The 16,535-nt window shown below is 44.6% G+C and overlaps 1 protein-coding gene across 1 annotated transcript in view; it reads left to right on the top strand.

Moving 5' to 3' along the window:
• LOC129713673 (dual oxidase 2-like) overlaps positions 1 to 16,535 on the top strand; it is a 59,692-nt gene that overhangs the window by 18,781 nt on the left and 24,376 nt on the right. Inside the window, exons 8-17 of the mRNA XM_055662919.1 lie at positions 5,255 to 5,315; positions 5,422 to 5,518; positions 6,816 to 6,906; positions 7,622 to 7,724; positions 9,546 to 9,718; positions 11,760 to 11,935; positions 12,599 to 12,717; positions 12,936 to 13,073; positions 14,167 to 14,280; positions 15,915 to 16,117. Of these exons, the coding sequence (XP_055518894.1) occupies positions 5,255 to 5,315; positions 5,422 to 5,518; positions 6,816 to 6,906; positions 7,622 to 7,724; positions 9,546 to 9,718; positions 11,760 to 11,935; positions 12,599 to 12,717; positions 12,936 to 13,073; positions 14,167 to 14,280; positions 15,915 to 16,117 (1,275 nt within the window). The remainder of the gene's footprint in view (positions 1 to 5,254; positions 5,316 to 5,421; positions 5,519 to 6,815; positions 6,907 to 7,621; positions 7,725 to 9,545; positions 9,719 to 11,759; positions 11,936 to 12,598; positions 12,718 to 12,935; positions 13,074 to 14,166; positions 14,281 to 15,914; positions 16,118 to 16,535) is intronic.

Below are 16,535 nucleotides of genomic sequence, written 5' to 3'. Positions count from 1 at the left end.
AGATCCCATGCATTAATATTGCTCCATCATCCATGTTTACAGTGTTTAGCATTATTACTAGGCAATTTAGTCTGGAGACTTGAAACTGTGGAGCACAAACTAGGGATAGGGTGTTCAAGAAGGAACTGCAGATGCTGGAAAATCGAAGGTACACAAAAATGCTGGAGAAACTCAGCTGGTGCAGCAGCATCTATGGAGCGAAGGAAGAAGGGTTTCGGCCCGAAACGTTGCCTATTTCCTTTGCTCCATAGATGCTGCTGCACCCGCTGAGTTTCTCCAGCATTTTTGTGTACCTAGGGATAGGGAGCTGGCCCTTTAATACCTACGTGGGGAAGAATTTGTTTATATCGGGGGCTGTGGATTTTTAGAATTCTCAACCTGGGAGTGGAGTAAATATTCAATGACTAAGGATTTCCGTGACCCAAAACATCACCCTTCTCCAGAGATGCAGTCTGACCGGCTGAGTTACTCCAGCTTGTTTTGTCTATAAGAGGTGTGGGCATTGGATGGCACAGCTGAATGGGTAGAGGATTAGACATATCACCTTTCCTTGCGCTAGTTATGTTTTCCTGAAGCTTCAAATTCAAACACAAATGGATGAAAGCAGAAAGAAACACAAAAGAATATTGATTTTGTAATCTTTAAGAAGGAACTACAGATGCTGGAAAATCGAAGGTAGACAAAAATGCTGGAGAAACTCAGTGGGTGAGGCAGCATCTATGGAGCGAAGGAAATAGGCAACGTTTCGGGCCGAAAACCCTTCTTCAGACTGATGTGAGGGTCTTTTGTAATTGATTTTGTAATTATGGCTTCAGAGCACAGCAGTGAGGATATTTTCTCCGCAAATTGGCAGGGTTTTATTTTTTACACCGCGCACAGTTCTGAGAAACTCATTGCACAAAACATATTAAAGTAATTGAGAGTAGGCAAAAATGCTGGAGAAACTCAGTGGGTGAGGCAGCATCTATGGAGCAAAGGAAATAGGCAACGTTTCGGGCCGAAACCCTTCTTCCTTCGCTGCATCTAATAGGTGACGTTTCAGGTCGAGACCAGGAAGCATCTATGGAGTGAAGGAATAGGTGACGTTTCAGGTCGAGACCAGGAAGCATCTATGGAGTGAAGGAACAGGTGACGTTTCAGGTCGAGACAAAATTAAATCAAGATCCCGACTGTCGATCAGAAGAAGGGTCTCGATCCGAAACGTCACCCGTTCCTTTTCTCGAGAGATGCTGCTGTCTGACCCGCTGAGTTACTCCAGCTTTTTTTGTGTTTAAGAAGGAACTGCAGATGCTGGAAAAATCGAAGGTAGACAAAAATGCTGGGGAAACTCAGCGGGTGAGGCAGCATCTGTGGAGCGAAGGAATAGGTGACGTTTCGGGTCGAGACCCTTCTCGGAGCGAAGGAAGGGTTTCTCGAGACCCTTCCGGGTCTCGACCCAAAACGTCACCTATTCCTTCGCTCCATAGATGCTGCCTCACCCGCTGAGTTTCCCCAGCATTTTTGTCTACCTTCGATTTTTCCAGCATCTGCAGTTCCTTCTTGAACATACAAACTCCGTACAGACAGCACCCATTGTCAGGATTGAACCCGAGTCTCTGGCGCTGTGAGGCAGCAACTCTACCGCTGCACCATTGTGGTATTGTGAGATGTTTTGATTTGGAAATAAGCCAATAAACGTGACATTTTAATTTCAAATTGTATGAGAGGAAGGAAAGATTTGGCAGAGTAGCCATGTCACACGGATTAGTTGAAGTAAAACTATTTACTGTTTTAAATTGCTGTTACATTTGGATAAATATTTGGCATAAGGTTATGGAATGCTGCCAGTGAGATCAATATAGATCTATATTGATCGTAAAACATGGAAACGCATACGGACATAAAAGGAATGGAGGGATATGGGTTATATGCAGGTAGGTGGGTGATGCGTTAGACATCAAGTTTGGCATTGATATTGCAGGCCTGTTCTTGTGCTGTACTGTTCTACTCTGTAACACAGGAGGAGGCCATTCTGCCCCTTGGGATCATGCCAGTTCACAGAATCCCATCAGTCCCACTGCCCCATCAGCAGCAATTTACAGAGGCCAATTAACATTCCAGTCGCCATGTCTTTGCCATGTGGGAGGAGATCAGAATACCCGTGTGGTCACGAGGAGAAAGTGCTGATTGCACCAAAGGTCACGATGGAGCCCAGGTCAATGACACTGTGGGACTGCTATGCCACCATGCCACCCATTGGTTTGGTCCACGAGAGGTTCTGAGTTGTACTGCTCCATCTAACTGGTTTATTGATACGGATTCAGAAGCAATGGAGTAGTAACCATGGTAACCACACTTGCAGTGACCATATTCCAACAATGGATTAGTAAGCTACATGGCAGCACGGTGGCGCAGCGGTAGAGTTGCTGCCTTCCAGCGAATGCAGCGCCGGAGACCCGGGTTCGATCCCGACTACGGGCGCTGTCTGTATGGAGTTTGTACGTTCTCCCCGTGACCTGCGTGGGCTTTCTCCGAGATCTTCCGTTTCCTCCCACACTCTAAAGACGTACAGGTTTGTAGATTAACTGGCTTGGTAAATGTAAATAAATTGGCCCTTGTGTGTGTAGGATAGTGTTGGTGTGTGGGGATCGCTGGTCGGCGCGGATCTGGTGGGCCGAAGGGACTGTTTCCGCGCTGTATCTCTAATCTAAACTAAACTAAACTAAAGTAATAACCTTAACAACGTGGAGAAAATATTGTGGGGATTTGGTAAATGACCAAGGTAGTAAAGCCAATTCATTTGTCTGAAGAAGGGTTTCGGCCCGAAACGTCGCCTATTTCCTTCGCTCCATAGATGCTGCTGCACCCGCTGAGTTTCTCCAGCATTTTTGTGTACCGAAAGAGCTAGCATGATGGGCCAAGTATCTTCCTTCATTGATTCATGCAAGCTAGGACTCATGCGTTACAGTTTTACCGAGCTGTTTGGATTTTGTGAGATTTGACAGCTCTTCACATTGGGCCAGATTTTGCAATGATGGCTCTCTCATCACGCACTGCCGAGGCTTTTGAGGTACAAGGACCAATTGTTAAGGAACCAGCTAGAGTCCAGGCAGTGAACAAAAAGGAGAAAGGGATTTCGAAACTTGGAGCGAAATAATAAAAATCCTCAGCTCCAACAATGCCGAACTACGAGACCACTGTCTCACCACTTTCCACACAATGGCAAATTATTCAGTTGGAATACGAGTTGCGTTTATAAAGCCAGAAACAGAGTGAGAGGCAAGTAAATCATGGATCACTGAATAAGAAAGCTGGAACTGCTTTGAATAGGAAAAGAGAATGACGAGAAATCTGAGATTGATGGTGAAAGACCTCAGGCTTGGAACTGAAATGTCCTTTGAATCAAACCCATTCAACCTGTTGGGCAACTCCAAAACAAGGCTGAAGTTTAAATGCTTCTCTAAAAGCATGAGTAATTATGAATTAGGTGGACACAAAATGCTGATGCAACACATCGGGTCAGGCAACATCACTGGAGAACACTAGAATTTAGGAGATTGAGAGGGGATCTTATAGAAACTTACAAAATTCTTAAGGGGTTGGACAGGCTAGATGCGGGAAGATTGTTCCCGATGTTGGGGAAGTCCAGGACAAGGGGTCACAGCTTAAGGTAGGGGGAAATCCAACCGAGATGAGGAGAACTTTTTTTCACACAGAGAGTGGTGAATCTCTGGAACTCTCTGCCACAGAGGGTAGTTGAGGCCAGTTCATTGGCTATATTTAAGAGGGAGTTAGATGTGGCCCTTGTGGCCAAGGGGATCAGAGGGTATGGAGAGAAGGCAGGTACAGGATACTGAGTTGGATGATCAGCCATGATCATATTGAATGGCGGTGTGCGCTCGAAAGGCCGAATGGCCTACTCCTGCACCTAATTTCTATGTTTCTATGTTTCTATGTGATATTTCGGGTTGGGATCTTACCATGGAAGACTGATCTTCTAGCATCTAGTGTCTAGACCCGAAACATCACCTCTCCCTGTTCTCCACGGATGCTGCCTGATCCGCTGAGTTACTCCAAGCATTTTGTGTCTTTCCTTGGTAAACCAGTCTCTGCAGTTCGTAAGTTATGGGAGCAGAATTAGGCCATTCGGGCCATCCCTTCTACCCCATCATTCATTCATGGCTGATCCAGTTTCAATTCCATTTGCAATTTTATGGAGGACCAAGAAACCAATCAAGAATCCATCTCGCCCACCCAACCCCATTCTCCTGCCTTCTCCCCATAACCGCTGACACCCGTACTAGTCAATAATCAGTCAATCTCCGCCTTAAAAATATCCATTAACCTGGCCAAGTTCCCTGTTTCTACATTTATTGGTGGTTAAGGTTATTAATACCAGCGGATATCACTTGAGTGAGGTATGCACACCCGTTTGACTGGTTTTAAAAATGCAATTTGGGTGGATGGTTGCTTTTCATTTTGTCATGAAGAATGAGTCATAAAGAAAGCACACAAGAAGTATGAGCAGGAATATTCCACCAGGCCCTTCAACATGATCATGGATGGTTCGACAATGGCCGCTGCACCTTCCCTCTGCCGGTTCCAAATAGCCTTCACTTCCTTGAGCTTTCAAAAGTGCATCCGTCTCCACTAATATAACCTCCAGGGGGCGGGAGATTGCAACCTTCACGTAGTCCGCCCAGTTTCGACGAATACAATCAACCCAGCGTGCATAATCAAATAAGATCAAATAGAACAAGTTGTCCTACAACTGTAGGCTGTGCACGACATATACGCATGAAGAAGAAGAAGACCTCCAGGGTTCTCTTTTAGAAAGGAGGTGAGGAGGAACTTCTCCACAAAGTGCTGGAGTAACTCAGCGGGTCAGGCAGCATCTCTGGAGAAAATGAATAAGGATAAGGGAAAGGAATATCCATTCCTTCTCTCCAGAGATGCTGCCCGTCCCGCTGAGTTACTTCAGCATTTTGTGTCTGTCTTTGATGTAAACCAGCATCTGCACTACACCTTCCTACACAACTAGGCTGAGCATGAACTAGGGAGGAAACACAATCCTCCTGAGGTGAGCAGCTGGATACACTTTCGACATGCGAACTCTGCTGCGATATGATCTCGTACGCTTGGAATAATTTCCTAGTAATAGTTGATCGCAAGCTAGAATTACACCGGTATCTTCCATCAATAAAGAGCCCGCATTGAAGGCTGAAGGCGTGGGGTTATGTTGTAACTTTGTTGACACTTACCATTAATCTTCCAGCGTATCCTGTACTACGAGTGGCTACCTGCCTTCATTGGACAAAATGTGACTCAATATGGAGGTCAGTATGGTCTGGCATTGCCCACACGTTCCACTCAATGGCAGAATATTGTATCTCATGCAGTTCTTGACCCTGACGTTTTCTCTCTTCTGTTTCTGTTTTGCAGGCTACAAGAAATACATTGACCCCAGTATTTCCCCTGAGTTTCAAGCTGCTGCTATTAGAATAATGAACTCCATGATCCCCCCAGGAGTCTACATGAGGTAATTACGTTCTCATTCACAAGCTATAGTAATAGAATTAGGCCATTCGGCCCATCGAGTCTACACCGCCATTCAATCATGCCAGATCTCTGCCTCCTAATCCCATTTTCCTCCCGTCTTCCCATAACGACACCCATTCTAATCAAGAATGGGTTTAGTTATGAGACTTTATAAGCATTTTATCTGCTTATTTATGTGTGTATTGAATTGAACTGTTCAGTAATTTGCTTACAATATTCAGTTGTGCTGCAGCAAGCAAGAATTGTATTGTCCTATCTGGAACACATAACAATAAATTCTCTTGACTTGAATTTGTCTATCCCTGCCTTAAAAATATCCACTGACTTGGCCTCCACAGCCATCCGTGGCAATGAGTTCCACTATAGAAGTTTCTCCTCACCTCCTTTCTAAAAGAGCACCCTTTAATTCTGAGGCTGTGACCTCTGGTCCTAGACTCTCCCACCAGTGGAAACATCCTCTCCACATCCACTCTATCTATGCCTTTCATTATTCTGTAAGTTTCAATGAGGTCTCCCCCTCAAACATCTAAACTCCAGCGGGTACGGGCCCAGTGCTGTCAAACGCTCATCATAAGTTGACCCACTCATTCCTGGAATCATTCTTGTAAACCTCCTCTGGACCCTGTCCAGAGCCAGCACATCCTTCCTCAGATATGGGGCCCAAATATTATTGATTGAGGTTGTAACATGGAAACAGGCCCAACAGCCCATTGGGTCCATGCCAACCATCGATCAACATTCACACTAGTTCTATGTTATTCCACTGTCTCTACCACTCCCTACACATTAGGGGCCAATTATATAGGCCAATAAAGCCGTGAGTCTTTGGGATGTAGGATCAGTCAACAATTCCATTATTTTCATGTGTCGGAAGGAACTGCAGATGCTGGTTTACCACAAAGATAGGCACAAAAAGCTGGAGTAACTCAGTGGGTCAGGCAAGCATTTCTGGAGGAAAGGAATAGATGAAGTTTCGAGTCACGAGTCTGAAGAATCTCGACCCGAGTCACGAGTCTGAAGGTCTCGACCCGAAACGTCACCTATTCCTTCTCTTCAGAGATGCTATCTGACTCGCTGAGTTACTCCAGCTTTTTGTGTCTATCTTCCATTATTATCATGATGCTTGCGTACTAGGAAACAAAAGCTACCTGGGCTTTGTGTCAGAGGCTGATAACGTATTAGAATAACAATGTTAATAACAATTAAATGTTAATAAAATGAAAAAGCACCTGATATGGTCACCAATAAAAATACTTCTTTCCTTTTGACTCTCCCAGGAACAGAACCTGCCACTTTCGACGTGTTCAGAATGTTCATGGCGGAATGGACCCAGCGCTTCGAGTGTGCAATAATTTCTGGAGTCGGGAGGTACGTCAGCATTGGTGTTGCAGCATTGGATGAGCTAATGAGTGAGCATGGCTTCTAACGGCACTGTAGCTCTCTGCTTGTGGCTACTGCTTCTGGGTTTCAGGCTTGGCCACTTTGCAGTTGCTCGGCTGCTATCATAGTTAGGGTTGAGGATGGATTGATAGCGAATACCCAGTTCACTTCCTTGCCTGTATGATAGAACTCTTTTTTCAAGGTTGCGATAGCAATGAACAGGGTTCAAACACTGGGCAGTACGCTGGCGCAGCGGTAGAGTTGCTGCCTTACAGCGTCAGAGACCCGGGTTCAATCCTGACTACGGGTGCTGTCTGTATGGAGTCTGTACGTTCTCCCCGTGACCTGCGTGGGTTTTCTCTGGGTGCTCCGGTTTCCTCCCACACTCCAAAGACGTCCAGGTTTGTAGGTTAATTGGCTTGGTATAAGTGTAAATTGTCCCTAGTGTGTGTAGGATAGTGTTAGTGTACGGGGATCGCTGGTCGGTGCGGACTCGCTGGGCCGAAGGGCCTGTTTACGCACTGTATCTCTAAACTAAACTAAAAGCAGATGCGTAGAGGTGTCAAACGCATTACACGTTTTAGTAATGTCCAAGTAAAAATACATATAAGTTCTTTCAATGGTTTATTAATCATTAGATGATAATTTTTGTTGGTTAATTGATGGCCATTTACTTTGTTTCTTATTGATTTTGTGGTTTTAGAATCCAAATTTTAAGAGTGCAGAAGACATTGATGATCTGATTCTAGGAATGGCTTCCCAAAAAGCAGAGCATGAGGACAATATCGTGGTGACAGATCTACGAGGTAAAACGCTACTGATGTTACTTTCTCTGTCCCCCACTCGCCAATACAAAACACATGAATCAGGTACATAGAGTCATAGAGTGATACAGTGTGGAACCTGGTCCATCGGCCCAACTTGCCCACACCAGCCAACAATATCCCAGCTACACTAGTCCCACCTGCCTGCGCTTGGTCCATATCCCTCCAAACCTATGTTTTCTATGCTTCCCTCCATCCAGGTACATCAGAGAGAATTGATGTGCTTCAGAAGAGGATTCAACTTTCGCCCTGTTTATTAGCATAGTTATTTAAACAGGCAGATCATTACTACATGTGTACGAAAGAAATGCAGATGCCGGTTTAAATCGAAGGTAGACACAAAATGCTGGAGTAACTCAGCGGGACAGGCAGCGTCTCTGGAGAGAAGGGATGGGTGACGTTGCGGGTCGAGACCCTTCTTCAGACTGATGTCACGGGAGATAGAATGTAGTCGGAGACAGTAAGACTGGTGGGAAAACTGGGAAGGGGGAGGGGATGGAGCGAAAGGGAAAGCATCCTTATCTCTGTGCCTCCCTCTCCCCTGACTCTCAGTCTGAAGAAGGGTCTCGACCTGAAACGTCACCCATTCCTTCTCCCCACAGATGCTGCCTGTCCCGCTGAGGTACTCCAGCATTTTGTGTCAATCTTGCTTATAAACTTACCTGCTCTGTATTAATTTAATTGGAGTTTGCACCAACCTTTAATGTATAATGTTAATGGCCCAGCAATTATTTCCCAGCCTATTACTCATATCACCAATATAACTTAACTGGAAAATCCTGTTTACAAGATCCGGCGTTTATTTGCCCATGAATTTCCTTCCATTTTATCTGCTTTAAGGACTTGTGCAGTGATGTCCAACATTAAGCTCCAGATACCTGGAGGATTCTTCACCCTCCTGTGCCTTTTATGCCATGGTATTTCTCAGCAATGAGTCCTTGTAAAAGGGATTCTCTGCTCCACTCATGTAGCATTGGTGCTTTGAAGCTGATTAATGACGAGCCCAGCATTTTCCGTTGCGACAGTGCAACTTTGCTATGGGCAGTATACTTATTGGTTTCCTGGAGTAGTTCTTGGTTCTTCTTGGTTTCTTGGTCCTCCAAAATATTCCAAATGGAATTTAAACTGTGGAGGTGGTGGAGGGAGGACTTAAGCCAGAAAGGGTTATTGGGAAGAAAGAGCTACTTTAAATGTAGTTGCATCTGGTTGGGTAACTATAGTTGGGTGGAGATTATTCCATGCTTTCATTGTGTGTGCGGGGGAAGAACGAATTGCTGTACACATCTGTCTTTGTAGCTGGGATCACAAATTGGATCGAATGCCCTCGTCTGCTCCTAATTGGTTTGGGTTTGGTGTAGGTCTTGTAGTCTATGTCGAGCTGACCATTTAACATTTTGTAACAACAAGTCAAACGGTGAGCTTCACGTCTGTCTTGGAGAGGGTTCCACCCCAGAGAATTCAGAAGTTTGGTGACATTCGCTTCTCTCTCTGTGTTAGTAACAAATCGAGCTGCCTGTCTTTTGACACGTTCGATGGAAGAAATATTTTTATTTGTGTATGGGTCCCATGCTGCAACTGCGTAGTCCAAATGAGGTCTCACGAGGGTGACTTTACTTGACTACCGTAGATACCTTGGAAAGAACTGCAGATGCCGGTTTGAATCGAAGATAAACGCAAAATGTTTGAGTAACTCAGCGGGACAGACAGCATCTCTGGAGGGAAGGGATGGGCGACGTTTCGGGTCGAGACCCTTCTTCAGGCTACATCCAGTGTGTTATTGATTATGCCGTTTGCTTATTACAGATTATATGTATGGACCTATGAGATTTACAAGATCGGACGTGGTGGCCCTCGACATCCAGAGGAGTCGAGACAACGGTCTTCCAAGTTACAACCAAGCACGAGAGGCTCTAGATCTTCAACCCATCACAAACTGGGCTCTTATTAACCCTGACCTCAACAGGACGAATCCAGAGGTCAGAAACCAGAATGACTTGCTCCCATCTCAAAAACAAAATTGAGGGGAAAAAAATAGTTTAATTTAGTTTATTGTCAAGTGTACCGAGGTACAGTGAAAAGCTTTTGTTGTGTGCTAACCAGTCAGTAGAAAGGAAAATGTTATTACAATCGAGTCCAAAAAAAATCACCCTATATGTGTGTTTAAGAATATATTTCTCATGACAGAAATATATACTCAAGATAGACAAAAATGCTGGAGAAACTCAGCGGGTGAGGCAGCATCTATGGAGCGAAGGAATAGGTGACGTTTCGGGTCGAGACCCGGAAGGGTCTCGACCCAAAACGTCACCTATTCCTTCACTCCATAGATGCTTCCTGGTCTCGACCCGAAACGTTGCCTATTCCTTCACTCCATAGATGCTTCCTGGTCTCGACCTGAAACGTCACCTATTCCTTCACTCCATAGATGCTTCCTGGTCTCGACCTGAAACGTCACCTATTCCTTCACTCCATAGATGCTTCCTGGTCTCAACCCGAAACGTTGCCTATTTCCTTCGCTCCATAGATGCTGCCTCACCCGCTGAGTTTCTCCAGCATTTTTGTCTACCTTCGATTTTCCAGCATCTGCAGTTCCTTCTTAAACAAAATATATACCCATGTGTTATTCATCCACCTCCAGTTTAAATTCCATTTGGAATATTTTGGAGGACCAAGAAACCAAGAACCAAGAACATAAAAATAGTTAAATGGATTTTGCCAACTGAAAAATTCTGAACTCATTATTTTATTGCTTCTCTTGCCCAATACAGGGTGGGGTTCTTTAGTATTTTAGATTCTGGGGCCAGTAACATGTGTAGTTTAGTTTCAGATCAGAGAGACAACATAGAAACAGGCCTCGGTGTGTGGGGAGGAACCGCAGATGATGCATTAAACTGAAGATAGACACAAAAAGCTGGAGTAACTCAACAGGAGCTTCCAGTGGAAGCAGGTCCGATTTTATTTATTTATTTATTTATTTTTTTGTTTATTTTATTAGAAGTTAATACAGCACAAAACAGTACAGTGGAACCTAATTTTAGGTGCCAACTATGTAATACCGTAATCCATTCTATGTACAACCTCTAGTTTTATGTTATAAGAAGGAAGTAAGCAAGACAAGAAAAAGAACACAATAGGAAGGGGAAAAAGTGGAAAAATAGATGGTAGAGAGCAGAAAAACGTGAAGTGTGTATATAAAAAATAAAAAAGGAAGAGAGAAAGTGGAAAGTAGAAATAGAAGAGAAGGCCCCTTAAAAGAGAATTTTTCACATCTGTATTCGGAGATGTAGATCTATCCGCGTCATGAACTGAAATCAGCAATCCTTACGGTACCGCTGCATCACATGATTTTATCATTTAAAAATAAATTGGATAGGTATATGGACGGGAAAGGAATGGAGGGTTATGGTCTGAGTGCAGGTAGATGGGACTAGGTGAGAGTAGGTGTTCGGCACGGACTAGAAGGGCCGAGATGGCCTGTTTCCGTGCTGTAATTGTTATGTGGTTATATTTTCGGACAGACAACACCTCAGTCTGAAGAAGGGTCTCGACCCGAAACGTCACCTGTTCCCTTTCTTCAGAGATGCTGTCTGATCCCCTGTCATTTCTGCTTTTTGTGTCTATCTTCATGGAAACAGGCCCATCGGCCCACCAAGTCCGTGGCATCCTTCGATCACCCGTTCTATCCCCCTTCAGTCATGGAGTAGGCCGAGTCTGACCCCCCCCCCTCCCCCCAATCTTTGCACATCCCCAATCCTTTCCGCTCGTAACTTTAATTTAATGTTTCATGTATTTTGTGTTATTTTAATGACTGTTGGCAGATCAATTTTCCTCCTGGGATAAATAATGTTTTATCGTATCGTATCCCAAATTCCCATCCAGTCATTTTTCAAAATGTTCTGAATGATCACAATGAATGGCGGTGCAGGCTCGAAGGGCCGAATGGCCTCCTCCTGCACCTATGTTTCTATGTTTCTATGAGGCAATGCTGAGAGATGCCCTTTCTCTCCTGTTCACCAGCTCATAAACCGATTAGCAGCGCTGTACAACAACGACATATCCAAACTGGAGCTGTTTGTCGGCGGCATGCTGGAAAACAGCGAGAGCACTTCACGACTCTTTCCCAACATCATCAGAAAACAATTTGAGCACTTACGGGATGGGGATCGATTCTGGTTCGAAAATACCAAGAATGGGTGAGTTAAGATCATCACTCTCGAGCCATTGTTTCCATATTTGGCAGATGGATTAATAAATGCTTGAAAAAGGTGTGGTTTATAATACTCTACATGTAGGAACAGAATAAAAGAATAATATACGATTTTATCCATAAAGAGTTTGAGATAGAGCATGGAAACAGGCCCTTCAGCCCACGCCGACCATGGATCACCCTAGTTTTATGCCATCCCACTTTCTCATCCACTCCCTGCACACTAGGGACAATATACAGAGGGCCAATTAACCTACAAACCCGCACGTCCTTGGGATATGGGAGGAAACCGGAGCTCCCGGAGCAAGCCCTTGGGATCACGGGGAGAACATGCAAACTCCACGCTGGTGGCACCCGTAGCCAGGATCGAACCCGGGTCTTTGGCGCTGTGAGGCAGAGGCTCTACCAGCAATGGCACTGTGCCAACCAATGGGCACTTTGATAGTTTTCTTACTGATACACCACACTGGCAAATACTGCTTTAATTCCTGGATTAACTTAAGTGATGCTGGAGATTTAAAATGCCACAGATGAAATGACAGTGAGGTTTAACAATTCTGTAGTACGAAATATTATAAATGAGAAACATCAACTAAAGACGTTCGATTGGTAAAAATGATGGCATTCTGACGAATTCTGTTCCCTACAGAATTTTTACCCAGGCAGAGCTTAGTATCATTTGGGCAACAACGTTTGGAGACGTTGTACTGGCAACAACGACTGCAGAGCCAGGGGACATTCAGAATGAAGTATTCTACTTGAGAGAAGGTAAGAAGCCAAGCTGACCGGACCTGGGTCGTATGTAAATGAGTACAGGTTGGGCACCATACCTGAGGATGGATGTGCTGGCTCTGGAGAGGATCCAGAGGAGGCCCAACACTTTGCGTCCTTTGTAAACCAGCATCTGCAGTTCCTTTTTTACTACTGCTTAAGAGATGCTTGGTCAATATTATCGCACTAATTTTCGATGTTTTGTATGCTGACAGGTGACCCCTGTAGCCAGCCGGCACAGCTGACCGCTGAGGATATGGAGCCATGTGTTGAGGTCAGCACGCTGCACTATTTTCAGGGCAGTGGAGCGGGTTTCGGAATACTCATTGTGGCCCTCTGCTGTTTTCCTTTAGGTTTGTAGATTCTATTTTATCATAAGAAGCATACAATAAAAGGGGCTTCATCATGTAGATGGCACACGCCGATTAAAGCAGTGTTGTAAAATGAATCAAGCTGGTCAGGCAGCGTCTCTGGAGAACACACCTGGAGTATTGCGTACAGTTTTGGTCTCCAAATCTGAGGAAGGACATTATTGCCATAGAGGGAGTGCAGAGACGGTTCACCAGACTGATTCCTGGGATGTCAGGACTGTCTTATGAAGAAAGACTGGATAGACTTGGTTTATACTCTCTAGAATTTAGAAGATTGAGAGGGGATCTTATAGAAACTTACAAAATTCTTAATTGGACAGGCTAGATGCAGGAAGATTGTTCCCGATGTTGGGGAAGTCCAGGACAAGGGGTCACAGCTTAAGGATAAAGGGGAAATCCTTTAAAACCGAGATGAGAAGAACTTTTTTCACGCAGAGAGTGGTGAATCTCTGGAACTCTCTGCCACAGAGGGTAGTTGAGGCCAGTTCATTGGCTATATTTAAGAGGGAGTTAGATGTGGCCCTTGTGGCTAAGGGGATCAGGGGGTATGGAGAGAAGGCAGGTACGGGATACTGAGTTGGATGATCAGCCATGATCATATTGAATGGCAGTGCAGGCTCGAAGGGCCGAATGGCCTACTCCTGCACCTAATTTCTATGTTTCTATGAGAACATGGATAGATGGTGTTTCAGGTCGAGACCCCAAATGTCATTTTTCTATGGTCTCCAGAGATGCCTGATCTGCTGAGTTACTCTGATACTTTCTGTAAACCAGCATCTGCAGTTCCTTGTGTCTACACTTGGAACTTGTTGAGTCACCAAGAGAGGTTTGCGGGGTAATTTGGCTTTGGTAAGGTGTAAAAATTGTCCCTAGAGTGTGTGTAGGCTCGTGTACGGGGTGATCGCTGGTCAACCCGGGCTCGGTGGGCCGAAGGGCCTGTTTCCGCAATGTATCTCTCAAGTCTAAAGTCGAAAGAGGTCGGAGAGAAAATTCACGTGGGTCAGATTGCTTTGAAGTTGAGAAGAACTTTGTTTATGACTTTGTATGTAATGGAGACTTTTTACATTTTTTGCAGCGGCTTTACTTGTGGCTTTCAGTATAAGTATTTCACGAAAGAGAGAAAAGAGAAGAATGCAGCCCAAGAAACCTTCTGTGAAGAAACAAATTTCAGCAGGAGAAAAAATCCAAGGTGAGAAAACTCTATTTTGGATTGTGTCCTATTACACAAACGGACACAAAGTACTGCAGCAACTTAGCAGGTCAGGCACAGTGGTGCAGTGGTAGAGTTGCTGCCTTATAGAGCCAGACACCCAGGTTCGATCCTGACTACGGGTGCTGTCTGTACGGAGTTTGCACGTTCTCCCTGTGACCGCGTGGGTTTTCTCCGGGTGCTCCGGTTTCCTCCCACATCCCAAAGACGTGCAGGTTTGTGGGTTAACTGACCGCGGTAACAATTGTAAATTGTCCCTGGTGTGTAGGATAGTGCAAATGTATGAGTGATCGCGGGTCAGCATGGACTCAGTGGGCCGAAGGGCCTGTTTCCGTGCTATATCTCTAAAGTCTAAAGTAAAATGTTTTGAATAGGAAAGTTGCAACTGAGACTGTTACAAATAATAGTATTTAGTTAATAATTAATAAATCATTTTACTCCATTGAAATGAGATGCCCCAGTAACACGGCAGCCAGTTTAAAATTGCAACGTTGTGGCCTTCAACCTATGAGCCCAAATCCCTCGTTAATTAAGGTGATAGTTATGAGTAATTTAAAAAAAAATTAACAATCGTCGAAATTAATGAATAGGAAACTTTTACATATTTTTGTGATTCCACATTTGATTTTGTAGGCATAGCTGTAAGATTTGAAATATTTAAAGCATGTTTTATTATTATTACCTATAATGAATGATTGATCTCCAAGGACGTACAGGTTTGCAGGTTAATTGGCCTGGTAAATGTAAAAATTGTCCGACTGTGTGTGTGTGTGTGTAGGGTAGTGTTAGTGTGCGGGGATCACTGGTCAGCATGGACTCGGTGGGCAGAAGGGCCTGTTTCCGCGCTGTATCTCTAAACTAAACCAAATGTTTGTTTAAGAAGGAACTGCAGATGCTGGAAAATCGAAGGTACACAAAAATGCTGGAGAAACTCAGCGGGTGCAGCAGCATCTATGGAGCGAAGGAAATAGGCAACGTTTCGTCCCGAAACCCTTACGGGTTTCGACCCGAAACGTTGCCTATTTCCTTCAGGGTTTCGACCCGAAACAGTGCCTATTTCCTTCGCTCCATAGATGCTGCTGCACCCGCTGAGTTTCTCCAGCATTTTTGTCTACCTTAAACTAGATGTTTGTTATCTCTAAACTAAACTAGATGGTACTCGCTGGAATTTAGAAGATTGAGGGGGAATCTTACAGAAACTTACAAAATTCTTAAGGGGTTGGACAGGCTAGATGCAGGAAGATTGTTCCCGATGTTGGGGAAATCCAGAACAAGGGGTCACAGTTTCAGGATAAGGGGGAAATCTTTTAGGACCGAGATGAGAAAAACATTTTTTTTTCACACACAGAGAGTGGTGAATCTGTGGAATTCTCTGCCACAGAAGGTAGTTGAGGCCACACAGTTCATTGGCTATATTTAAGAGGGAGTTAGATGTGGCCCTTGTAGCTAAAGGGATCAGGGGGTATGGAGAGAAGGCAGGGATGAGATACTGAGTTGGATGATCAGCCATGATCATATTGAATGGCGGTGCAGGCTCGAAGGGCCGAATGGCCTCCTCCTGCACCTATTGTCTATGTTTCTATATGTAACGAATATTCTTGCACTCCATTTAGCCTCTGAATGGCAAGGTCCCAAGGATGCTCTGCGGCGTATCAACATTTCCCTTGATTCCAATAAGTGCATTAAAGTCAAGGACAATAAGCGATCAGTACTCCGAAACATCAAGCTTGGAATGCAGACCCATTTGGATATCATTCAATCCACTGACAAGGAACAACGAGCTTTGCTGCTGAAGGTCCCCAAGGAATATGATCTGGTGAGAAGAAATTGGCTTTTGTGCATCTACTTTTTACACAATTCTTGAGGCTTTTCCTTACCAGTTGATCTAAAGCAGTGGCAATGCTTGTAAACCAGGAAGGGCCAAAGGGCCCGTTTCCAATCGCCTTTTGGGATGTGGGAGGAAACCAGAGCACCTGGAGGAAACCCACGCGATTACAGTGCAAACTCCACATAGACAGCACCCAAGGTCCTAATTCAACCTGGGTCTCTGGAGCTGTGGGACAACAGCTCCACCATCTGAGCCACTGTGGCAACCCAAACTTTAGTACATGCTCAATCCCATCCTTCCTCCAAACTTCCATTATATCATCGTGTCAACATATCATTATGTGCGTTTTTATAACACCAATTAGACAGATATAACGCAAAAGGATAGACACAAAGCGCTGGAGTAA

The sequence above is a fragment of the Leucoraja erinacea genome, chromosome 36 (genome assembly GCF_028641065.1).
Source record: "Leucoraja erinacea ecotype New England chromosome 36, Leri_hhj_1, whole genome shotgun sequence".
Classification (NCBI taxonomy): domain Eukaryota; kingdom Metazoa; phylum Chordata; class Chondrichthyes; order Rajiformes; family Rajidae; genus Leucoraja; species Leucoraja erinaceus.
The sequence above is the reverse complement of the archived record's forward strand: the minus strand, read 5'-3'. Positions and strand labels throughout refer to the sequence as shown.